The following is a 25445-nucleotide window of genomic DNA, read 5'->3' as shown; positions in this document are numbered from 1 at the left end:
TTGCAGTACTCGATTGTTATCGCAGGGTTCTAATTGGCTCTGGGATACATCTTACTATCATTCTGAATTTACTTTTCTATGGGAACTAAGAAAGTATTAGTTATCCTTGAGTTGAATGTGCTAAGTTGGTGAGTTTTAGCGCAACGGAAAACTCATTTATTGGCTGAGTTAGAGATCGTTTGGAAGTGCTTTTAAAATGAGTGAAAATGCTTTTAGAGAAAATGTTTTTTTTGGTTCCAGAAGCACTAAAAAGTTCTTCCAGGAAACACTTAAGTGCTTTTCCTAGATTTACTTGCATTTTTACTAAGGATTGATTTCAAAAACATTTTCATCAAAAGCGCTTTCAGCCATTTTAAAAACACTTCCAAACGAATTTGCTTGTTTTGATTGTTTTGAAGCCAAGCATCTACTAGACAAATTTGCTTGACTGTATTTAGGAGCATTGAAGTTTGCCATCTCAGTTCGTGATGATGAGAAGTTTGTGATTGATATACTTGTTGTTTCTAATTTTCAATAAAGTTTTAATTCTTGGATTCACAAGGGCACTACGTTGATTCTGCATGTTGTAGCATCAGCAAATTCTTATACGTTAATTGAATATTGCCTGCTGAAACACATTTGAATGTATCTGATAATTCTCTTCATTTTCTAGACCATGTTTAAGGTCCCAGATTATCAAGTTGCTGGCCACCAAGCCGGTGGTGGAAAGCTTGGCCCTCTTGTGGATGATTCAGGGCACTTTTACAAGCCTCTTCAAAGTGACGAGCGTGGATCCCAAGAGTTAGCATTCTATACAGCATTCTCTACTGACACTAGGATTCCAGACCACATCCGCAAGTTCTTCCCTGTATTTCATGGCACTAAGCTTTTAGAGGCGTCTGATGGTTCTGGCCTGTCTCCTCACCTGGCCTTGGAAGATATTGTCTCAAGCCGAATCAATCCATGTATATTGGACGCTAAAATTGGTGCCAGAACATGGTACCCACAAGCTGCTGAAGATTATCTCCAAAGGTGTCTTAAGAAAGATAGAGAAACCGCGAGCCTGGAACTGGGGTTCAGGATATCTGGACTCCAAGTGCATGGAAACAAAGAAACTGGAGTTTGGAAGCCAGACAGGACGGTTATTCAGAGGGGTAGCGTTGATGAGACTAAGTTAACTCTTAGGAAATTTGTATCTTCTAACCCATCTACCGATTCAGATATCAAACCAGATTGTTGTTTTGCATCGACTGTCTATGGTGGTCATAATGGGATATTGGCACAGTTGCTGGTACTGAAGTCGTGGTTTGAGGAGCAGACCATTTACCATTTCTACTCTTGTTCAGTTATGATGGTTTACGACAAGGAATCGTTGCAGCAAGGGAAGAAACAAGGTGCTCAAATTAAACTTGTTGATTTTGCTCATGTGATCGACGGGAAAGGTGTAATCGACCATAACTTCTTGGGCGGGCTCTGCTCCTTGATAAGGATGATCTCAGAAATTGTCACCGATCCTAGTACTTGACCCGACGCATGTTATGCCCACAACTCTGAAAAAGAAGAAGCATTTTATGCTAATAACAGCTAGGAGAAATGCAGTATCCTAAGGGGAACTCTCCTTTTGTCATTCCTCCTGTGGGGATTTTGGATTCTAAATCCATGAATATTCAGTTTTCTTGCTACTGAAGTAATTGATACTGCTCATGATTTCAATTGTTGACGATGTTTATTGAATTTTTTTGATTTAATTGTCTTCCTAGAGTAGAGGTCGCACTTGGTGCGATGGCAAGTGCCTTCGTCCATGAGCGGTAGGTCTCGGGTTCGAGACTTGGAAGCAGCCTCTTCATAAATGGGGGTAAGGCTAGCCGACATTCATCTTTCCCAGACCTTGTGCATTGGGTACGACCAATTGTCTTCCTAGAGTAAGTACCAATATCCCATACAAATATCTTTGAACTTTAATATCATAACAGGCATGGTCTACAAGAGGAGAGATTTTTTGCTATCCCTGGTTGTATACTCCCTTGCGTATCGTGGCCGGAGATTAGGTGCAACGGGATACACAACCGGTTACTAGACAGATTCCCCCTTTAGGATGGGAAATTCTGGAGTATAATCGGTTGTAAATCTTCTTATTTGTATATCTCTCATCACATTGCACATTTCACAAAACGAGATGGATATACAACCGATTATATGTTAGAAATGCAAGGCAAGGACAAATTATAGCATGTAACTGGGTGTATATCACACGACCCACGTCTAGCGTGTGCCACCCGATGAGTCATTGGTCGGACAGCCGCTTGTTTCTGGCGTTTGGACCGAAGAACTCCTCCAAATATTCACACAAAAATTGCTCTATATATCATTGTTGGGGAGCCCATCAAATGGAAAAAGAGCTGCTAATAATTCACAGCATATATTTTCTTCAAAATTTTCTCAATGTCGCTGTCTAAAGCACCAGTGCAGCCATTTCCCTTTCCTGTAATAACAACGAAGACGGCACATCAAACAAACATAGGATTATGTCTCAAATTTCTGTCCGAGTAGGGTCCATGATGGAATGCTCTCTGCCGACCTAGGAGCTAAAAAGCAAATATCTCAGAGAAAAGCAAAAATATAATTGTCCTTTAAGCAAAAACACTTCTTACAACATAATCCATTTCAAATGCAGCAGTGAACTCTAAGCTTGCAAAATTTGTTTTACTTCAAATATCTCAGACCCGTTTAATTTGATATCACTGTAATATAAAAGTGAGATTGGTAGTAGTGATGGTGATGTAAAGCTAAATCAAACTAAACGAGTTTTAATGGATATCCATTAACAACTCAATGAGTTGATTTGCCACCTTAACAATAATCTCCAAGACACTTTCCCTACATCCCCGCCCGCAAAGCAAGCAATTTTCGTCAATGGCTTCCCGTGCAAGAATCCAAACAACATCACTGCCCCCGACTTCAAAATCTCCAAGCTAACCCGAAAGCACTTGAAGTGCTTCCTACTACTATGTCCTTCTTGCAACAAGCACTTCAAGTGTTTTTTCACGATTTCTTGCATTTTTACCAAGAATTGGTTTCAAAAATATATTTATAAAAAAACTCTTTCTGTCCTTTTGAAACACCTTCCAAACCAACCCTAAATCGTACGTCTAAATGAACTTTGACCTATGTTTTTTCTTAGCTTTGGGTGCTAATTTTGCACCTTTCTCATTCCACGGCATGTCGTTTACTTAAGTCCACAGCACATAGCATTTTGGGGCCCAATTCTCTACTCCGAGAAACCAAACAGTCATTTGTTAGCTATTTCGCGCCAAACCTGTCGAGCTTTCCGAGACCGATCGAAGACGAAGACGAAGCGCAATGGTGGAGTTGTGCTTTGTTCTGGACCTGCGAAGCTTACCGCCTCCATTTCTCAGAGACTTGAAGCAGGTAAGAAGCAATTCAGTTCAATTAACACTGTTTAATTTCTCTATAAATTGCAACAATTCGTACAAATTATCCATACAAATTGCTGTTTCGAAATCGATCGACTCACGAATCGCATGCGTTTTCCCGGTCAATTTTGCTAGTCGCTGTTGCAGCTTGCGAATTTGTACGCCATTTCATCGCCGGCGCCGTGGGGCAGATCGGAGTCGCTCAGAGATCGGATTGGCCTGTGCTACGTTTTTCAAAATCCGATTTCCTTGTCCGATGAGGTATGTGAATTCGTAATGCAGGCTACCTGTTTGTTTTATTGTCCATGAGAGGCCGAGAGGCTGAGAGCGATTGAATATATCGTTTTTGCAGATGAAGATCATATATACACCGAGTCCGAGCGGAAACTTCAATCTCCGCGACTTCCACCATGCGGTTAACAACTTGCCTGCACATGGATTTTGGCCTCAGATCGATGATTTGGGTAATCTATGGGATCCATTGTTTTCTTCTTCATGCTCATTTTGTTAAGTTCTGTTTAATTTATTGCAGGTGTGAAACTTTCCAGTGTCCTAAATGATCAAGTTTTGTACCACTGGGGAGGTAAAGATATCATGAGAAAAGTGATTGTCATAACCTCCTGTTTGCCTCGAGATGTCGACTTTGTCATGCTAAAAACTCTCACGGTTAGCCTTTCATTGCTTACTTATCTTCAGTGTTTTCTTTTTTCGCCATGCTTACTTTTGCAGCTTGCTTCTCATGGCACGGTTTTCTTTTGGTGTTGGCTTCTTTTTCCACAGGCGGCGGCCGAAAAGTGTGTTTCTGTCGATTTTGTACTGTTTGAGCAAAGATCATCCCATCTGAGCAATACAAAAGAGAATTTCAACAATTTTCAAACATGTATCTCTGATCTTGATAATTGCTCATTTCAAGCATATCTCCCAGGTTTTCCACTCCTATCATTCATCTCTGTACGTAGGATACTAGGACAGCCAACTTTGATTAATGAAAAAAAATCTTTCATGTGCGTGAGAGCATAAACGGATGGCCATATACTTCCTTCAAGTGCTCTTTCCATTTCACTAATTCTCTCTATGTATGTTAATAGTTGTCATTACAGTCTAAGAGACTGGAATCATTGTAGCCGTTCAAGGCCACAAGCTGGGGTTAGTTTGTTCTTACTATTAACAAAACTTGCAGATGTCAAAGTATTGCATGGCCTGGTAAACCGATGGTTACAGGATTTAAAGGATGACGTTGAAGAACCACTGCAAGCTCGTTTTAACTTCAAGAACAACCTTGTGGGCTCTGTGAAACAGATATCCTGCAACTTGTATATATCTGTCAATCCAATTATCGATGGTTTCTATCCCTGTCAGGTACTATATGTAATACTCCTTTGTCAAACTTTATAGTTCCTCTACGTGTGAACCATCCATGTTGGCTGAAAAACCTTCATGGGTGGTGGATTTTTGTGGTCATATTTGCCATCATAACTTATGTACTGACTACTGAGCATCATTTAAAATCTTATGTTATGAACTTATGATTTGTGGTGTTAAAGTGAAAACTGCTTAGAGTTGTTACAGCATCATCATCTGGCCTGAGACACTGATATTTATCACAAGTAGAGTAATACATGGCTTTCATTTTCTTGAGATCCAAAAGCTAACTGAAATAGCTGTCATGATGGATACAGAGGAATTTGGTTCATATTTTTAATTTCTGTCCTGGATTATGCTAGGTTGATTATGTGTGGGTTATCATTGCTTCAAGAAGATTGTATTAGTAGTCGTAAAATCGTGAGCATAGTACAATGATATCTGCACTGTATGGTTTGTTCTGTTATTCCAAGCAACTGCTATCACTTAATTAGAGAGCTGCTTAGTTAAATCTGAGTAAACTTAATTTACAGTTGCTCTATCCTCCCTGCATAGAAGCAATATGGAAGACATCATGTTTTCTTGTTACATGATATACTCCTTCGTTCCTCCATTTTCATTTATTTCAACTTCACAATTTAAGTCTACAATTAAGATCTTGATTATAGGTTTACTGCTTATAGACATGCAGATGTCATGGCATTTCGCTGGAAGATGCTGTTAGAAATAGAAGCGAGGAACTTTCTTGTCCGGTCACAGGCTGTAATCTTGGAAGATGTGATGTGATTGAAAATTCTGTGAAAGTTGGAGTAAAAACAATCCTTTTACTGCCCTCATTCCCAAGCTCTATGAAGCTCAAGCGTGCTTCTTTGCCAATTGACTTCAATGTCATTGAGAGGACTAACATGGGGTCTCTAAGCGAAGGTAAATGTTAAGCTTGAAGCTGACATTTATTAGTTCCTTCTGAGCTTACTAGAAAGTCACTAAAGAATTGATCGGTCCTTTCAGTTTTTGGTCTCAGCATTGATTAACTACCCCTTTCTTGGGCTTTTTATCACAGGTGTTATAATGGGAGCTTCCTATGTTGTGATTCCATCAACTTTTCATGAGATAGAAACTAGTCCGGATGAAATTGATCAGTCAGAATTGAATACTCAACGTGCGTTGAAGACCTCCTTTGATTTTTTTTGGTTTGTCACTTCGCTTGTATACCAGTAAGAGTTGCTGATACGTTAATCCAGGACAACCTAGTTCAGAGACTTTGTGGATGTCTAATACTAGGACTTGCAGGGATTCTCTGAATGCTTCAGTAACTCTTATCTATGTTCACATTTTGTTCTTTTCTCCTAACCAGGCTACAAATTTGCAGTTTTCCGTGGGATTTGCAGTGCACTACATTCAATGGACCAGTGTCTGTTATGCTCTTCAAATTGTAATGTAGAAAGTATGACGGAGGGCACATTGCACTGCTATTATATTCTTCAACCTTCGGGCAACGGGCCGATGCTTCTCAGAGTGAATATTTCTCTTTAAGTTCCTGAAATACTAAAATTCTTTACACAACAATTATCTTTGTGCTGTGTATATCATTGTTTCTGTGCTTCCAGCTTGGTCCAGTTTTAGTTCCACATAGCATGGATTATATGCATTGGCTAATTATTTTGCCTTTATTTTCTCTACTCTGCTATATCTTGTATCTCTGTTAACCATTATTATATTATTTGCAGCGCATTGCCGGATCAGAGGAAGTTTTGCACATTCCCAATCTCAACCAATTAACAACTAGTTCTTCAGTACGTAAGGAGATTGAGAACTCAATTAACGAATCTTTGTCAAAGGTATGAACCATGTTTCTGCTTGCATTCTTCTGGAAAATACTGGGAAAATCCTTTTCTTTTAATCCTTCTTATGAGTAAGCGACTTGAATCAATTTCTTTAAATATCTAGTTTGACAAGGTTGTTGAGTTTCACAATTCGTCTAGACCACAAAGTGCTGCATGGTGTAAGCTACAATTTGAACCAAATCTTCCCAGGAATTATTTGTTGTTTTCAATATCTTAAATATGTTGTTAGTGCAGAGTGTTGGTGAAGAGATCAATATATTTTACCATATTCATGAGTTAGATTAGTGACTTTTATCACAGAACGTCTATAAAATTGAGTTATGTGCATGCATTTCAATGCTTAGATTGTTGCATGATGCAGTGATTCCGCCAAATATTTGTGCAGATTGATGTTAGAGATTATAATCCCATGCTGCACGAGAGGGGCTTCCATCAGAATTTAAACTTGCTTGTAAAGGAGAGCTTACAGTTGGGGTAATTGTTCTCTTCATCCACCTTGAGCCTGCATAACATATAGAAATAATCGTACAGATATACAGGCACCAATTGGCTCTTGTTACTCTCAGCACACCCGTTTCATGTTTTATAAATGGTAGAGGAAGCGAATGTTGAAAACATGGATTTTGTTACTCAGCATGAATGTTTCGGTTTTTTTTTTTCTTTTGTCATCATTGAAGATATCTAGTCACGGTCTACTTTTTCATGATCCAACTCAAGGTTTTTGTGTACAAGGATGGCCTCATTTTCATCGATATTGTTATTTAGGCACGTGTCTAGGACTGATTTTCAATTCACTAGTGTTATTCAGGGTGTTTAGCAACTATATACGAGAACTAATGGTGAAAGTTCCATCTGTTAATTGCTTTTTGACGTGAATATTTCAGATCAATAGCCCCTGGATTTGAAGAGCAAACCTATGAGCCAAACGCAACCGAACCAAAACTTCCAGAAGTGGCTGCACAGTCAAATTCAACAATAGATCTTCCAATCATCAGAAACGAAGCCTCACACTGTGATCCGACAGCCATAGAAGACAAAGCATCTGCTTGCATTACAGAAGAGTGGGAGAAGCTGATCGTCAATGATGTCTCCGAGCTACATTCTCCAGTTTGCACTTCCAAACCGAAGCTAGATCAATCAGTCCTATCGCCACCAGATGGTAACCGGCAACTTGACGCGAAAACATCAAGAATTCTAGAGAGACTCGAGGTGCCGAGACAGTTCAAAAGAGAATCAGTGTCTCCGATCCTCACAAACAATGCCGGCGGCACAAAGAATCCGATTGTTGAGGTAAAGAGGCCTTTCATCCCATCCCAGCCTATTTCTGCTCCAAACCAACCCATAACTGGTAGCCAACTAATGAAACCAAATTTCCAGAGGCTAAAAAGGAAGCATAAATAAAACATGACCGCCGCCAAACTAGCCGTTTAAACTTGTGAGTCGTATAAGTACCAGAAGCTTGTGAAATTACAAGCTTGCCATTACACTGGGAAGTTCCCTTGGGAAATTATCTTCTTGACCAAACACAACCTTATATGATTATCATATATGACTTAAAAATACATCCACATTCTCTTCTATGTATAAGTTAAGGAAAAAGAAAATAACTCGAATACAAACTTTATGCTACAATATGGGAGAATTTAAGATGCGACTGCTGCACACAACAATACCTTAACAATATGCGACTTTACATGTGAGTCTCAAATCCTAATGAGTGTGTTGCTGCGTCAGCCGTACCCAAGAATTTCTCCTAAAACCTGAGAGATTCTATCATTACAAAATATTATCTTCTCTTATTCTCTCTCATCTCACATGATAATAAGAGATTACAACGATTGCATCATTGTATAACATGGTTTGCACATCTCTTCAATCCAACCTGTAATTAACTTGTATAATTATAATTATATATATAATGTGTGGGACAGACTTGTGTTATCAGAAGTTTTCTTTGTGGAACTCAAATCGGGTGGAGGTTTTGTGAGAGAAGTCGAGGGACAGCTGGCGTAGCTCTTCGGTAAGCGCCGGTGGCCCGCAGTAGAACACCCCTGCACGACACAAAAACAACCCCTTCTGGTTAAATAATTGAACATGATTAAGACATTGATATTGTGTTGATGGTCATCCACGTTCTATCATCCTCAACAACAAAAGCCCCACCCCCTAGAATATTATCCAACCAATGACTTTCTTTAACGACGACATAAATGCGATAGTAAAAGGAACTAGGAAAGCTAATATGTGTAACACGTTAAAACAAAGAAGAGAATTGTTATTCATACTTTTAAAAAAGTTATGCTTTACGAGAAACCTTATCCTATAAAAAGATGTGGTTACTAATAGTTTGTAAATATGATATGTTATTTTTTGAGGAATATTTGGTGTATTAGATCATTCCTAAATCCCATCCGAAGTCTTATGTCAAATTTTGTACTTCTCTAACTGAATTGTCAAATGCTATTTTCTTATTAATATAGAACTTTAAATGATTGTTATATTTTAAAAAATTGTTGAAACAAAATTTGTAAATGTTAGTGGAATAAAGAACCCACCATTAAAATTAGTTAAAAATAAATTTGATGTTGATGTCAAATTTGACTTCTAATCAAGGCTTGAAATCAAATTAACAAATAACACTTTGATTGGAAGGATTTTTTTATATCAAATACGCACAGTGACATCTCCACCTAGGATTTGACATCTCATTTGAAGATGCTCTTAGTAGAGCAGAACTTCCACGTGACTAAATGTCATAGTGACAACATTTTAAGTCAATTATGCATTATTATGTGAGAAAGTATAAAACTTATTGATTTGGAATACTGTTACTATGACACTGCAATTATAAATTATATTATGAAAACAATTTTCATAACACGAGTACTTTAAATTCCTCCCATATTAGGGAAATTAAAATTTTTATTTTTTTTTCCTTCAAAATTTGTTGTGTGATGAAGTTTTGTGGCAGAGGGAAGGGAACTCACCAACTCTAGCATCGGTGTGATCGAGTGCAATCCGCTTGTAGACCTCACGCCAGTTTGGCTTGGCAAAGTGCGATTTGACACGTGTGCCGGAGACAATGTCGACACCATTCTTTGCATGACTCAAAGACTGAAGCATGGCAATGAGGGCAGAACGTGCATCACCTTCTTCATACACACTAGTGCAATAATTGTGAAATTCAATGACCCTGTTGTGGTCCAATTCCGCCACCTCATTCATCGCTCCTTTGAACCAATCAAAGGAGCCCTGTTCCCGTGTCACCCAATAAAAATACGCCCGCTTGGTCTTAAAGTTATGGTGTCCCACCGAGGTCGACCCAGCATGTGTTTTTGATGATTTGTGTGGTAACTTGGTGCCGCCACCACCACCACCACCATTTTCTAAAGCATTGTCCTCCTCCTCTTCCTCCATGGCCTTGATATTGTTCACTATGTCCTTCAAAATGCTAATCATTGGGGTTGCCCCAATCCCTAGCCCTACCAACAACACCACTTCATAGGTCTTGTATTCTTGAGCTGGTGCTCCATAGGGTCCATCGATCAACACTCTTGGAAATCTGTTTTCAAAAATAAATAAATAAATCATCACACTAATCACTTCCCACTAACATCAAGAAAGAAAAAGAAAAAACTAATAATAAGCCCATTATTAGAACTTTACTTAAAAATGTGAAGTCGCGGTATTCTAAAGTTAATCGCATATTGTAATATGAGAAGAGAAATACTAAGGGAATTCTCTTAAAGTGAGATTTTTTATGGACTCTCCGCCGACTCTTGTTTTTTGCACAATGTGGTGATACAATTCCAGTGCCAACACTATAAAACATTGTGCAAAAAACATCAGTCGCTAAAGAGTTTATAGAGAGTCCCACTTTTGAGAGAGACTCCTTAGCATTTCCCATATGAGAAAGTTAAAACGAACAAGAGAAATGCTAAGGAGACTTTTTCAAAAGTGGAACTCTATATGGACTCTCTGCTACCTCATATTTTTTGCACAATGTTTTAAAATGTTAACACAGAAATTAACATTAAACTGTTAGGTAACAGAGAGCCGATAAAGAGTTCAACTTTGAAAAAATATTCTTAGCATTTTTCAACGACAATAGTGCTAATTGGCTTAAGATACAGGCCAACCAGCACCCATAAAGTAGACAAATTTTCTTTCCCTCATTAGTCGTTGTCAGAAAAGACACAAAGCAACTTTATCATGAGCAAAGGAAATAACAAAGAAGGAAAAACTAAGGCCACCTAGTTTTTACTTTAGAGAAATGATGTGTTATTCACACACTTATTTTTATTTCTCACATATATATTATTAATTTTTTTTATTTGATATTCTTCAATTTATTTGATTAGACGTCCAAAAATTAATACGGTATATGGAAAGTAAAAAAAATATGTGAACAGCACATCAGGAAAAATGATAGACCACATCCATGTTTAGGCGTTTATCTTATTTTCTTTAAGCACAACCAATCAAGATTAAGTACCTTTTCTTCTTTTGTCCTACAATTTGTCCTACAAGTATATGCAATTGGGAATATTTTGTCTACTAATGACCAAATTGATAGCCAGTGTATATCCCATAGTGTCCAATTATCTAATCATTTAAGTTGCCTACGTAAATTAATTATGTGATGAGAGAGATAGATACAATAAAATATAGGTGGAGAATAGATTAAAAAAAATTCTCTAGTAGCTAGGCACTTTTACTTTACCCTCATTATCCTAGATTTAAACACTAGATTTTTTTTTGCTTTCTTTTTTCCTATTGTTCTAAAAATCTCCACCTAACGCCTCCTAGGGCTGCGCCTAGGGGTTAGGCAGTTGACGACCACCCTGATTAATCTTTAAGCGTTTGAAAATTAAAATTAAAAGAATCGCCTAAGCTGCTTAAGTCGCCTAGACGCTAGGCCCGTGCTTGCAGCCCGATTAGCGAAATTGACAACCTTGTTTTTACCCATTAAGAGATGTTACTAAACTCATGATTTAGTGGAGCATTACCAGCTAATTAATCCTTAAGTTATTGTTACTCACATCAAGTTTTCAGCTCCTTGCATGTGGTCAGCTGTAAGGAGTCCACTTTTCCCACTAGGAGGTGGTTGGCATACCTAAACAAATCAGCACAACAAGATTAACATCCCATGAGATTAATAGTTAGAATGTGGGTCTCAATTATATCCATATACAATTATGTTATACATGTCAATATTTGTTCTTTAAGGAAAATCTAGCTACACTTGCAGTGTATGTAATTAAGCAATTAAGTTTGTGATCGCAGACGCACCTTTGAGAACACCGTTTTAAGTTGTCGGGTCCAATCTCCGACGATCCGGATATGAACACTGAGGTGGTCATCTCCAGGGGCCGAGGTGATGGAAAACGGGTGCCTTTTGTACATTAACAACACAAGAAAATAGACAAGTGCGTGAGAAAAAGACATGTAAGGATCATAGGATCATAATGTTATATTGTTAGACTACTAATCAAAATCGTAAACCTAATTCCACTTAGTAGCTATATGATTAAAAATGTGGCACAATCATGCATGACAATTTAATTGATTCATATGTTAAAACAATGATTAAGGTTAATTACCATTCAAATGGCGACACAGCAGCACAATTAACAAACATGTATTGCCCACTATGGTATCTGAAGCCTTGAGGCTTGGACAAATGAAGTGCCAAGACATTACCAGGGTAGAGAGCCACCTTCACCATAATTAAACAAATAATAATCAGATCTATAAATGTCATTTTTGTTAATTTTTTATGTTAATCATTTGGTGGTATTTTCTCCAATATATATAAAGTTGCTTACCTTTAGAATCTGAACAGGCTTGATGCTGGATCTGAGTGCCCTAACTAATCTTTCACCAGCATAGAGTGTGAGTGGAACAGCTAGGTACATCCATGTCTGTCAATGCCATGACCATGAAATAAGTGTTACAACAAAAAAATCATACATTAATCATATAGAAATTCTTTATGCAAAACGTCAATTATTACAAAATGAACATCGTCGGACAAATTGATACAACAGTAAAAAGGTGAAGTATGGAGAGAAACTTGTCTACAATGATGTCACTATAACGGTATTCCAAACTAATCATGTTTAACGTTCTCACATGACAGTTCATGATTAGCTTGAGATACTATCACAGGAACATCAACGTTGCAGGGTTGTTTTTATTGTAAACATGAGGTAGTTAAGAAGGTTTCTTACTGTTTTCTGGTACCATTTCTTGGTCAGATACAGGTGAACTCCATGGATAATCAGCAGGACATAGACTATGACGAAAAGGTGGTGGGAATACCAAAAGGCATTGAACCCAGCGAGCTTATTCAGAGGCTTAGGCAGGTTAACTTTACCTCTTCTGAAACAAGGAGCAGCCAATGTGAATGCAACCGCCATCAAAACCACCATGACAATCCCACTCACTCCCTCCAAAGATTTCACGAAATACCAGTAACTCGAAGGTTGCACCTCCCCGAAAAATGGCTTCATCAGCTCGTAGTCATCGCTGTTCGCATGAATGAGCCTCGGGAAGTCGCAGGCCATATGGTAGATTGCATGTATCCCAACTCCAAACCCAATCCCCACAGCTATCACCTTGTGGAAATTGAGATTGTCGTCGAAGGGGATAACGCCTCCTAGTTTGGTCTTGTTTCGGAGCAAGGTTATGGTGTTCCGGCAGACCGGGAGGAGAATGAGCGCCATGTTGAATTTGAGTGTCTCCGCTGCACCTTTCGCCATGCAGACGCAGTGTCCCATCACTTCGTACGCTGCCTTGTTTCGATACTGCATGAATTTGTACACGAATAGACCTAACGTGATTCCGAGCCACAGGATCATTACCCAAACTCTCTTCCAATTGTCTTGCAAGAAGTACTTTGTATTGTTATAACACCTTGTTAATGGATGCTCTCTTGTAGGCTTGAGCTTCTGGCTCAGCATTCTGCTTAGGTTTCGGCTGTCTTTTCCTCTTGCCGCAGCTGCAGTCTCTTCCGGTCCTTCCAACAAGAGCGTTTCGAGGCTGTCTATCTGTTCCCACATTCGTCACCATCATCAAATGAACCAAGGACTTGAGAATTTTAAAATTAAGAACTCTGGCTAGAGTTGTGTGCTCCCCTCTCCATCCCTAAGTTTGAATCCTCCCTTCCGCAGTTAAGATTCGATTAATTAGAAAGTGAATAAAATGAAAAAACTATTTACCATGATGTATCCGAGATTGTCTGGATCTAACTCTTCCATGATCAATGCTGCATACTCATCTGCTTGTTTTTGGATGTTTGAGAGCTTGTTGGCAGAAGCACTGAAGCTAATAATCTGCATCTCGGATTAAAAAAATTAATTTCGAAAATGTCCTGAGAGACCTACACAAAAATCACATGAATTAATTTAACTTTTGGTGATTCTTTCTGCCATACCTCCTTGACTTCCTCTATGGTGATTCTTCCATCTGCATCTTTATCAACCCTGAAATTTTTCATGTTTAAAAGATGAGAAAGAATAGAGAAATTAAGAGTTCGTTTGATAACCATTCCATTTATAGTTTTTAATTTTAGCGATTGCTTCAGGAAATCTCGAAAAGAAAAAAAAACTGGGATGAGCATGAAGTAAACTACATGTCAAAGAAAGTTTGAAGCCTGGAGTCAAATCCCTGCTCAGAGATTTGATCCCATAACTCTTTCAGCTGATCCTCATTGATAGAATCGCCTTTGATGTCGAGCTTTCGAGCAAGCGCATCGAAAAGCTTCCCTGCAAACTCTTTCGATTCCTTGTTCATTCCTACATAAGAGTTTTCCAAAACATCAAACATGAGAAATGTAAACAGAAATTGAAGTAGCATTAGGAAAAGCTGCTATTAGTACCTATACATTCCCCGAAAAGCGCACGGGAAAGCAGGCCATTGGTGGAAGCAGTGAGCTTGCAGAACCTCTTCTCAACTTCAGGCCACTCATTCCCATCAGTCTTGCTGATGAACTTGAGGCCCTTCAATGCAGGGGCAGCCGCTGACTGTGTTCGATCAAACCGCCTTCGCGGATGATGATGAGGCACTGCTGCTACTACTGCTTGTTTTGAAAACGAGGCCAGGCGCTTGATATGAAATGAAGCATTTCGAACAAAAGACCGGCTCTTCTCCAACCCTTTTCCCAGCAGCTCAACATGATCTTCGTGATCTTCATGAGGAGGATGATCGGCAGGTTTTACGCTGTGAACCGCCACAGAATCATCTCGGACGTCCAGAGTGACCTCGACATAAGATTCTTCATCATTTGAACTAATGCCAGGCTTGGTAGCAGAGATTGGCTCCGGTGTGTTGATCTTGGCATTCTTCTTTGTGCCTGATCTTTTTTTGTTCAGTGGTCCGCTAAGAGGTCCGCTCAGCGGACCGCTATAATTCGCCATTTTTTCGTTACCACCGATGATCTCAGTATCTGAGTGGTAATGAACTCCTCCAGCCTCATTTGTTCCCATTTTCTCAGTAACCAAACGAGTTTCTGTGAGGAAGAAATTTTAAGGCTGAAGATCTTGGTGTGTTTCTTTGCTTATAACAAAGGAAAGGCTGGCAATGAGAGAAGAGTCCAAAAGGGTTGTTAATTATTTTCTGTTTCTTTCATTTCTTTCTGGGGCTTAGTGGATGGAGTGTATGCATGTGATGTTTATATTATTTATAGAGCAGGTCAGATCATTCCCACTTCAAAGAAAGTATATTCTATCTACGAGTTTTGTTAGAATCAGTCGCGCAAATGCGAAATAATTTTTTAATGATTGATTAGTGTGAGACTTTTATAAGTTTTGTAACAGTCGATGGTTGCCTATCATTTGTGTGCGTAAACAGCTAACACTATAAATTCTGATATTATGACGTGTGCGATGTCTCGTAGAGTAGTCTGGATGGTGCTGAGAAAGTTACAATCTTTAATCACTGTTCTTTCCTTTTTACTTTCTCTTTATCTATAAACCTCTAAGGTAAACGTGAATCTCATGAATCTGGGATAAGTCAACATGTCCGGCCTTTTATACCCCAAGCCAAATCCTCATTCAAGTAAGTTATCTTTAATCACTCATTTTTGTTTTTTACGTTTTCTTTATCTATAAATCTCTTTTCAAAGCGAATGTGAATATAGTGAATCTGATTTACCTATATAATATAAGAAAAAGTAAGGTTTTAAAAGGCCCTAAGCGCTAGCCAGACGGCGAGCAAGTGTTAGCACATAGGCGTCTAAGCGGGACCTAGGCATAGGCTTAGGCCTTTTTTTTTAATTTAATTAAATTTATTATATAACATATAAATAAATGTCTGTTTATACTTTATAAAATACAAATTGTACTGGGATACATAAACTACGAAATATAATGATATATAAATTATAGAGTACTAGATTATATTGAAAACATGGGGAAACAACATATAATGAGTGTTCATCCATGTATCTAACAAATCTCTTACAATTTATTGAAAAAGTAAAATACAAAATGAAAATTATTTGTTTTTTGTTTAAATGAGAGTCGCAACCTAAGCAGTCTAGGTGGGTGGGCACCTAAATAGTCTAAACGCTTAAGGATTAATTATGGCAGTAATCATCTACCTAAGGCCTAAGCAGAACCTAAGCACCACTAGACGGAGACTTTTAAAACAGTAATAAAATCAAGGGTAAATTACATAGAAACCCCTCAGGTTTAAGGGTTTATTACAATCTCATACAACATCTTTAAAACATTTCACTTTCATACATCACGTACTATTTTATTTCAAAATAACACCTCCGTTAGATTTTCCATCCAATGGTCTGTTAAATGCTGACGTGGCTGCCACATGACAAAAAAAATAATTTTTATACATTAACAATATTATAATATTAACCCTATTTAAAAAAAAACAAAAAAAAACCAGAATCAGAAGAAACCAAACCCGTCTGTTCCCCCCCCCCCCCCGCGACGACCCACATGCCTTCCTTTGCCCTTCCCGTCGACGATAAGCTCGCGACCTCCTTGGGCGACGATTGCAGGTATTTGGCTTGTGGGCTATGGGTTGTGGTTTTGCAGGTAGTGGGTTGCAGGGGTTTCTAAGAAAACTAGTGAAAAAAAATCAGATAAGTGATTAAAGGTGGGGGCTTTGAGGTGGGAGAGGTGGAGGGGGATATGGGTTTTGGGGGAAGGAGATGTGTGGAGGCAGAGGGTGGCGAGGGAAGAGGCGAGAGAGGGGTGGAATTCAAAGTTCAAACCCTATAGAGGGAGAGGGAGAGGGAGAGGGAGAGGGAATGAGGGAATTGAAAAAAGGGTGTCAGGGAGTGTTGGGGTTGGTGTGGAGGAAGAAGAAGAGTGGGAGAGATGGGTAAGGGGGTGGGGACGGACGGACGGGAAGGAAGAGATGGGTAAGGGGGTGGGGACGGACGGACGGGAAGGAATAGATGGGTAAGGGGGTGGGGTGAGATGTGGGGTTGTGGGGAAGGGGATCTGGGTTCGGGTTTTCTGGTTTTTTTTTTTCTTTAATAGGGTTAATATTATAATATTGTTGATGTATAAAAAATTATTTTTTTGCCATGTGGCAGCCACATCAGCACAAATGTGGCAGCCACGTCAGCATTTAACAGACTATTGGATGGAAAATCTAACGAAGGTGTTGTTTTGAAATAAAATAGTACGTAAGGTATGAAAGTGAAATGTTTTAAAGATGTTGTATGAGGTTGTAATAGACCTCAAACTTGAGGGGTTTCTATATAATTTACCCTAAAATCAACAAGAGAACAAAACAAAAATACCACTCACCCTCATCACAACAAACAGTGAACATGTGACAGCAAATGACTTCTGTTATACCAATTTTGTTTTACTTGAGACACAAGAAAAATAAAAGCTGCAAAAGTTTATATATTTGCAGTGGCAGTATTAAATTGCAAAATAGGGTTCCAGGAAATAGAAACACGACATGATTTGCATTTAAGTCGATTATAGAGCTTCATGCTTATCAATAGTACCTAATTAAAATATATATTTCATATGATTTGTGATTAAATGGATAGTTAAAGTAATTGGTTGTATGAGGCCGTTGAGCTTGGTTTTAGATCCACATGGCACACCCTACACATAATACATAGATAGCTAATAAACATTTAATATTAGAATTATAATGTACACTAAAGGATGCGGATTTGAAGTAAGCTATCAGTCTTAATCTGTGTTTAAAAATTGATATAGGTGAAAATATTGATATATAAATTTATAAAAATATCGATATTGGTTGCATTCGACGGAAATTATGGAAATTTACAATAGGTGTGTATATCAACTCATTCAAATTTAGTCAAAATTAGAGAAAAATTTCTCAAAAAAATTTAAAAGTTCAAAATTTGTCATGGGTTTCGACAAATTTTCTGTAGTGAATCAGTATTTTCTTACATCTCGTCGATATAGGTTGAAGTTTCCATTTTAGCCCCTTTTCATATCAGTCCTTGATTTTTTAAATATTTTGACGAAAATATTGACAATTTCATAAATATTTTAAACATTGGTAATTACAATTTAAAATCAAACTCATCATCCATGAGAGTTGAATTTAAACCTGTTCACTTAGAAGTGAAAGAATAACACCTGTGAGCCATATTGCTAAGGGACATGATATATATATTTTTTTTCCTCACTCATTGATGATAGTTCAATGTGTAGGTGCAATGTATACTCCTTACTCTTCCCCCATGACCCAAAAAAATAAAATTATAGAGACAAAGGCCAACTACTCCAGGGCAGCTCATCACTTAAAAACAAAGGGAATAACGTTTGTGCAGATGGCTCAAAAACATATACCAAAAAATTAGGATTAATACTAATTTAATTAAGGGAGAGTCAACATTAAATTAGGTGCATAAATAAGAACACAACAAGTACATAATTCAAACCCCACATGGTTTTTATTTTACTTTTAATTCTGACCCCTTGGTACTGATATTTTATTTGACTGATCTGAGAGAGATATATATATATATATATATATATATATATATATAAATTTTTTTTAATTTACTATTATTAAACGGAGGGGGAATTCCAAAGTCTTATATTAATTTAGGAAAGGGGGAGTTTTGAAACCGGGATGAGTAAAATCTAACACTCTATCCACTAAGATATTGGACTGCATGTGATCTGAGATATATAAGAATATAAGGATTTGAAAAATGTCGAGATAGGTATAAAATTTACCTACCTGTAAAAAAATCCAAAAGAAGAGAATTTTGTAAGATCAAACCAAACAAATTTGTCTACTAAATCATAAATTAACAGATGAATTAAAAAAAGAGTTAACATCTTGATTGATTGGAAGGACGTGCGTGAAAATTGAACGGAGATGAAGGAAAAAAAAAAGGCAGATTTTACATGAGCAACAACATTTGTAGGTTAACTTTTGCCACTTGAGATATAGCCGAATTTTTGACAGAGTTGGAGGGATGAGACAAAGACGAGTTTCGAGTATCACGGAGTATATTTTAGAGGGTATATCAATCATTAATTTTAGTGTTGTCACTAGCTTAGCCGTTGATAGTTGCTAGCATACTTGCACTAAAAATCGACCATGAATTATCCTCCAATGTGTCGTGCTGACGTTGTGCCTCAGTTAGGCCCATACAGTGTTTTTTTTTTTTCCCTTCTGTTTATCGGACAAGGATTGTCTGCCCTCCACTTCCGGTGTCCTTCCCGTGACCTCCTGTTTGTGTGATCACGATTAAGCCACGTCAATATTTTATATTACTATTCATTTTTGTCTTATTATATCTATAAAAAAACAATATAAAATGTTGACATGACTTAACCGTGACCACACAAAACAGGAAGGCACGGGAACAAGAAGAGGCAGACAATCCTTGTCCGAATTGTTTTGCTTAATTACTGTTAATATTAAAACAATATTAAGCAATAATAATTGTACTAAAGTGAGAAAGTTAAAGGCGGCAGCATGCCAATTTGTATTTAAAAATAAATAATGTGAGCCCAATGCTTCAAGAATTAATGATTTACTATATAGTATATACAATTAATTAATCACCTGAGAACTTAAACAAAACTTTGATTAACTACAAGATGGATGTTGTATACTGCTGTTGGACAACCGTACACTCTGATCTGATCCATTTCTTATGAACGGGTTTCCGGTAGCATCTACGTCGATAACGACAGTGTCACCGGGCTTGTAACCTCCGGCAAGAAGCGCTTCGCTCAACGGATCTTCAATTATTGACGTAATCGCCCTCCTAAGCGGGCGGGCGCCATAAAACCGGTCGTAGCCTTGCTCACATATGAGGCCCTTGACAGATTCAGACACCTCCAATCCCATTCCCAGAGACATCAGCCTCTTCTTCAGCTCTTGTAGCATTAAGTTTACAATCTCGAGCATCTAGCGTAAAAAAAATGACACGAAAATTAGAATGTAAATATAATATCAAGCCGGAGGTTACAAGCCCGGTGAGGAGCAGCACCGGAGGTTACAAAAATTCAAAGATGCGGAGTTTGAGGAGACAAACTGCGCTATGGAAATGCCTAACCCTAGAGATGTAATGGATTAAGGTGATGAATTTCTACTTTTAAGGGACTGGAATTCCTAAAACCAATGAAAGATGGCATACCTGAGCCTTTTGAAGGGGATGGAATACAACTACTTCGTCTATCCGATTCAGCAACTCTGGACGAAAATATGTCTTGAGTTCTTCCATTACAGTTGCTTTTAGTCCGGCGTATGAAGTTACCTCATCATCTGCAAGCAAGAAACCAATGGAGCTTTGTCTGCCCTTAGCAATGATAGTGGACCCAACATTAGACGTCATCACTACCAACGCATTCTTAAATGACACTCTCCTTCCCTATCAAACCCACATTGTCGACAAAATGAGTCAATAATCAAAGACTATAGTAAGAAAGAAAGCGATCACAAAACTTAAAAAGTTAGAGCAACCAAAAAAATACTAAGTAGAAACCAAGCGACAGTTTCCTTGTATCGAGCTAAATACCCAACTAACTTATAGCCAAAGGTAACAAACCTGAGCATCAGTCAGGTGGCCATCTTCAAAAATTTGGAGAAGGATGTTGAAGATATCTGGATGGGCTTTCTCTATTTCATCAAACACAACCACTGTAAAAGGTCGTCTTCTAATAGCTTCGGTTAGAGTGCCCCCAGCTCCATAGCCAACATAACCTGGGGGTGACCCTATTAATTTGCTAACAGAATGGCGCTCCATATATTCACTCATGTCAAACCGTAGCATGGCTTCCTCCTGTAACAATAGCATCAAGAATCACATAAAATATTTTGATTGGATGTATGCCTATGCCTCATCGAGCTCCTAATGCATCAAGGTTCTCTTAGCAATTACTCAATTGCAGAAAGAGTACCTTCTCTTATAAAGAGTGAAGACTTACTGATCCAAAATAAGATGCAGCCAAAGCTTTTGTTAATTCAGTTTTGCCAACCCCGGTCGGACCACAAAAGAGCAGTGTTGCCATGGGTCTGTCAGGATCCTTCAGTCCAACCCGGGATCTCTTAACAGCTCGAGAAATGGCAGCAACAGCCTCTTCTTGACCAACAACCCGTTTCCTAAGCTTCTCATCAAGACCGACCAGAAGCATTCTGTCATCAGCGGTGAGCTGCTGAAGAGGGACTCCTGACCATAGTGAGGCAACTGCTGCTATATCCTCTGGTCCCACCACTGCAGGTCTGAAAAATATATTAGCAAGAAATCCAGTTAAAAATCCTTCTGTGACCTCAGGAAAGGCCAACTGCATTATCCTCCAGATATGTTTTCAGGGCCAAAGGTCATACTCATCACCAGATGTGGAAGATGAAGAGGAGGATTCTCTGATATCATCCACACTAGAAGCATCGCTATTTTTTAGTTCAGTCGCTAGGACCTGCTTATATTGTAGTCACAACATTAGCATCATACGAGGATCACTAAACACGATAAGTATATAACAGACAACAGGAGCAATGTCAGTACCACTTCATGCATCGCCTGAACTGTCCGAATTTCTTGCCAATAGTCATCAGGTGACTTTGAAAGTATACAAATTTGCTGTTCTCTTTTCCTCTTAAAGGCATCCATACGAGCTCTACTTCCCGCTTCATCAATGAGATCAATAGCTTTATCAGGTAGATATCTATCAGGTATATATCTTGCTGCTAGATACACAGCTGCAATAATGGCTTCTGGTTCATATCTGCAGTTGTGATGGGCCTCATATTTCTCACGTAGACCTAATAGAATCCTAACTGCATCATCCTAAAAAAATTTATATCATTTCAATTCCGGGTTGTATAATGACCGATCACTTCACATACAGTAAGATGAAAATTCATTTTGAAAAATACCTGGCTTGGTTCATTAATCCAAACAGGTTGTAATCTTCGTGCAAATGCTTTATCCTTTTCAAGGTGCAACCTGTATTCATCTGCAGTTGTGGCTGCAATACACTGCAAACAACAGAATGTTAAAGCAACTTAGACTAAGAGAACTTAGAAAACAAGCACAGATCTTAAACACAAAATCAGGGCATTGCTCCAACATAACTGATTTGGATTCCATTTCCATGTAACAACAAAGAAAACTACGGTGGGATCACAAAAAATCTGGACTTCCTATCTTTGTATGCCAAGATTCATTCAATAAAATAACTTCAGCTACTCAGAGCAATAATGCATGAATGAATGAGATAATAGCCCTAGAAACTTAGAAAGTGTACCGAGTCACTTTCCAACATCACTGACTGAAATAAGAACAAGAAACGAAAACGTACCTTTGAATTATTATATCTACTTGTGAAGGTTAAGACAATTACATCATAATCCAAAGAGAAAAGGAACTAGACTTGAGTTCAACATTAGTAATTATATTTGGTAATAAGAACTAGTGTCAATCAAATGCTTATATCCCTGTACTTGGCTTTGGGTGCAAGCATCATTATCAACAAGTTATCTGTCACTATTAGTTCTTAGCAATCTCTCAATCTCATGCTTAAATCCCTTCTGGCATACAATTTAGACTTTCTCTTCAATGCATGAAGACGTTTATTCAAAGGATCTCTGGGTCAAGCACTAAGATAACCCCATAAGTCGAGCACTAAGCATAACGCCATAGGTCAATGCCCTATATTGCGAAGATCAGTTAACGACTGATCATATAGATGACTAATGGCTTCCAATTAAGTGTCAGTGATGCCTTCACTAACTAGATTTAATATTTATGACGAGATGTCATGCCAATACATGAGGACGGTCACTAAAATTACATATAGAACAAGATTGAAGGAAGGCGAAGTAGACAAATAACCTGTAATTGACCCCTCCCAAGGGGCGGTTTTATTAGATTGGCAATGTCAAGACTAGACCCCTTATTTCTTTGTCCAACTGTTCCAGACTCAATGAGGGTATGTACTTCATCAATAAAAAGAATAATGTTTCCTGCAATGCTAGCACATCATGAATGAGCAGACAGGAATTGATTATTTTCTTATATAAATAACTGAAAAATGTTTACTCACCTGCTTTTCTTATGTCACTTAACAATGTGGTAACACGCGCCTCCATTTCCCCCCTCTCTTTTGAACCAGCCATTAATAGTGCTATATCCAAGGACATTACACGTTTTTCCTGTGGAAAAATAAGGCTAATCAAATTATTAATATGCAGCTACATTAAATTTAATGTATAAGCAACTGAATTGGGATGAGAGTGTAGAGCTAGATAAGCTAGATCAGTTAGATGAGCTAGAGGAATATAAATCATTTGTGAGAACACACCAGGAGAAAAGCAGGGACATCCGCCTGTGCAATACTAATCGCCAGTCCTTCAACAATGGCCGTCTTTCCAACCCCACTTTCACCAAGAAGAATGGGGTTATTTTTACTTCTGCGACAAAGTATCTGAATAATTCTCTGAACTTCAGTGTCTCGGCCAATAACAGGATCAATGAGTCCCTCACTAGCACAAGCAGTAAGATCCACGCAGAATTGGTCCAAAGCACTTTTATCTGAGAAGACAGAGGAATTACAGGGCAATTCCCTCTGATTTTGTAGCAAAAAAACTAAACAATAGAGACGAGCAAACCTACTTCTTACCTTTCTTTTTCCCAGAAGCAGTTGATTTTTTGGAAAGGGATTTTTGAAATCCCCCAGATGGTTCTCTACCATCTTTGACAAGCTCTACTTGAAGCCTCGAGGCTGCCTCGGCTAACAACTGGTTTACATCTACCCCCAGTCTGAAATCGCATTCATTTATTAGCTTCAGAATGGAAACTCATATACACTTTCGCACCTTAAACCTCGTCCCCAAAAATGAAATCATGTAAATGCAGCCCGTACAGATGTCATATGCTCTCTATCCCTCTCTCTCAGGTCACACAATTTCATTACAAGGTACAACTTTTCGGTTATGTACCATGCAATTGCAAACTCGTCGAAGCATGACAAATGCATAAGGTAGTTATTGACAAGAAAATAACCAATTCCCACCATTCATAACACAAACACATGGAGCATATAGAGGACCCCATAGTAAACAAGTATAGGCACATCATACTTCTTTCTACCAAGTTTTGAAATCATATGTTCCACACTGCATTTCGAACAAAGGAAATTCATAGCTAATCAACCCAATTACAAAAATTAGAAAAACAAAATTGAGGACAAAAAAGTACCTTTTGAGGACCTGACCAGCACTTCCATCATCAGCGGTGAATAAACCAATGGTAATGTGCTCCGGCGCAATGAAGTTGTGAGCTCTAGCTCTCGAATACTCCAACGCCGCCTCGAGGACCCGCTTTGTGCTAATTGAAAAGGGGACATCAGTGGCGGAAGAGGAAGCAGCTCGGCTAGAAGGATCAACTTCTGCAGAAGCAGAAGTCTGACTTTGACTATGGTGGTGCCAAATGGCGCGAACAGCTTCCCGGGCCTGCTTTATAGAGATGCCCGAGCCCAGAAAGCCGTGGGAATTCGGATGAAGATGGCGGTGCTGCTCCTCCTCGGCGATCAGACCCAGAAGCAGGTGCTGGGTAAACACCATGTTTCTGCCGAGAGCTCTGGCTTCTCTTTGGGAAAAGATGACGGATTTGACTGCTCGCTCCGTAAACCGCTCGAAGACGGCGGCGACGATCCGGAGCTTGGTTTTTCGCCGGCCGGTGGGGCCGGTGGGAAAGGTGCGAGCTTTGAAGGGGGAAAGGAAAGAAGAAGCAAAAGGGGGTGATGGGTTGGCGAGGCGAATTGGGTAGAGAGAGAAGACTTGCCTGCCGCCGCCGCTACTTCTGCTTCGGCTGCGATCATAACGGAGGAATTGAGTGCAGCAACAATTAGAAGTAGAAGAATTTAGAGACGGAGTCCACCATTGAAGTGAAGGAATCAGCACGGAGGAGGACGACGACGATGACACTTGCATTCTCCTGAGCTCTGACTTTGAGAGAGAGAGAGAGAGAGAGAGAGAGAGAGAGGAAGGTGGGAAGGTTTGGGTTTGCTTTGAAAAAATAGTGTAAAGAATAAATGGAGGATTATTGGATCCAAAAAATTGTATAAAATGATAAATTTGTTAAGCTGAAGACGAAAGAAAGGTGTCTTGATTGATGCTAATGTTTAACCACGTCCAAGAGATCTCTTCATTTCCAAGCGAAAGCAAACACTTCTTCCTTCTTCTCTTTTCTTTTTATACTCTCTCCCAATCATAATCAATGCTTCTTAAACTAAAATTTATCAACATATTTAGTCCAATAAATTGCTAAGAAAAAGAGTGTGGAGATTTCGAATACTATTGTGGTTTTAACTAAATGAACTCAAGAATATTT

At 38.6% G+C, this 25445-nt stretch overlaps 4 protein-coding genes and 1 long non-coding RNA gene across 5 annotated transcripts; 2 read left to right on the top strand and 3 right to left on the bottom strand.

The window, feature by feature from the left end:
• The first annotated feature begins 655 nt into the window (after positions 1-655).
• LOC103438670 (inositol polyphosphate multikinase beta-like) lies at positions 656-1692 on the top strand. Its single transcript, XM_008377210.4, has one exon. The coding sequence runs from the start codon at positions 656-658 to the stop codon at positions 1502-1504; it is 849 nt and encodes a 282-aa protein (XP_008375432.3). The 3' UTR covers positions 1505-1692.
• Positions 1693-3234: 1542 nt separating this feature from the next.
• LOC103438757 (uncharacterized) lies at positions 3235-8106 on the top strand. The gene is made up of 12 exons (XM_017333385.3): positions 3235-3408; positions 3549-3674; positions 3766-3877; positions 3946-4079; positions 4194-4338; positions 4594-4772; positions 5459-5699; positions 5836-5934; positions 6145-6290; positions 6503-6613; positions 7005-7093; positions 7504-8106. Exons 1-12 carry the CDS (start codon positions 3340-3342, stop codon positions 8018-8020), a joined length of 1968 nt encoding a protein of 655 aa, XP_017188874.1. The 5' UTR covers positions 3235-3339; the 3' UTR covers positions 8021-8106.
• Positions 8107-8207: 101 nt separating this feature from the next.
• On the bottom strand, positions 8208-15451 carry LOC103438671 (respiratory burst oxidase homolog protein C). Its single transcript, XM_008377211.4, has 11 exons — positions 14502-15451; positions 14256-14418; positions 14058-14106; positions 13843-13956; positions 12853-13671; positions 12448-12543; positions 12223-12338; positions 11912-12014; positions 11662-11735; positions 9607-10181; positions 8208-8670 (listed from the first exon to the last, which is right to left on the bottom strand). Exons 1-11 carry the CDS (start codon positions 15106-15108, stop codon positions 8561-8563), a joined length of 2826 nt encoding a protein of 941 aa, XP_008375433.1. The 5' UTR covers positions 15109-15451; the 3' UTR covers positions 8208-8560.
• An 812-nt stretch (positions 15452-16263) lies between these two features.
• LOC139197203 (uncharacterized) lies at positions 16264-16909 on the bottom strand. The gene is made up of 2 exons (XR_011582346.1): positions 16547-16909; positions 16264-16443 (listed from the first exon to the last, which is right to left on the bottom strand). It is a non-coding gene; the product is annotated as an uncharacterized lncRNA (long non-coding RNA).
• Positions 16910-19564: 2655 nt separating this feature from the next.
• Positions 19565-25333, bottom strand: LOC103420530 (chaperone protein ClpD, chloroplastic). Its single transcript, XM_008358589.4, has 12 exons — positions 24312-25333; positions 23734-23873; positions 23416-23645; positions 23158-23266; positions 22947-23077; positions 21989-22090; positions 21618-21899; positions 21440-21528; positions 21040-21334; positions 20661-20894; positions 20250-20483; positions 19565-20020 (listed from the first exon to the last, which is right to left on the bottom strand). The coding sequence occupies exons 1-12, from the start codon at positions 25043-25045 to the stop codon at positions 19697-19699; spliced, it is 2904 nt and encodes a 967-aa protein (XP_008356811.2). The 5' UTR covers positions 25046-25333; the 3' UTR covers positions 19565-19696.
• Between the last annotated feature and the right edge of the window lie 112 nt (positions 25334-25445).

This window comes from Malus domestica, chromosome 06, assembly GCF_042453785.1.
Source record: "Malus domestica chromosome 06, GDT2T_hap1".
NCBI classification, from domain to species: domain Eukaryota; kingdom Viridiplantae; phylum Streptophyta; class Magnoliopsida; order Rosales; family Rosaceae; genus Malus; species Malus domestica.
Note: the sequence above shows the minus strand (reverse complement) of the source record. Positions and strands in the feature narration are given on the sequence as shown.

What these genes read in the sequence shown, in the direction of transcription:
- LOC103438670 (XM_008377210.4), top strand. Translation starts at nt 656, where the DNA reads ATGTTTAAGGTCCCAGATTATCAAGTTGCTGGCCACCAAGCCGGTGGT.
- LOC103438757 (XM_017333385.3), top strand. Translation starts at nt 3,340, where the DNA reads ATGGTGGAGTTGTGCTTTGTTCTGGACCTGCGAAGCTTACCGCCTCCA. An exon ending in GCCTCAGATCGATGATTTGG is followed by an intron (nt 3,878 to 3,945) that starts GTAATCTATGGG and finishes AATTTATTGCAG; the next exon opens with GTGTGAAACTTTCCAGTGTC. An exon ending in TCATGCTAAAAACTCTCACG is followed by an intron (nt 4,080 to 4,193) that starts GTTAGCCTTTCA and finishes CTTTTTCCACAG; the next exon opens with GCGGCGGCCGAAAAGTGTGT.
- LOC103438671 (XM_008377211.4), bottom strand. Translation starts at nt 15,108, where the DNA reads ATGGGAACAAATGAGGCTGGAGGAGTTCATTACCACTCAGATACTGAG. An exon ending in ACAATCTCGGATACATCATG is followed by an intron (nt 13,672 to 13,842) that starts GTAAATAGTTTT and finishes ATGTGGGAACAG; the next exon opens with ATAGACAGCCTCGAAACGCT. An exon ending in CAAGGAGCTGAAAACTTGAT is followed by an intron (nt 10,182 to 11,661) that starts GTGAGTAACAAT and finishes TTTTGAAAACAG; the next exon opens with ATTTCCAAGAGTGTTGATCG.
- LOC103420530 (XM_008358589.4), bottom strand. Translation starts at nt 25,045, where the DNA reads ATGCAAGTGTCATCGTCGTCGTCCTCCTCCGTGCTGATTCCTTCACTT. An exon ending in TGCTTCTGGGAAAAAGAAAG is followed by an intron (nt 23,646 to 23,733) that starts GTAAGAAGTAGG and finishes CTGTCTTCTCAG; the next exon opens with ATAAAAGTGCTTTGGACCAA. An exon ending in ATGTCCCTGCTTTTCTCCTG is followed by an intron (nt 23,267 to 23,415) that starts GTGTGTTCTCAC and finishes ATTTTTCCACAG; the next exon opens with GAAAAACGTGTAATGTCCTT.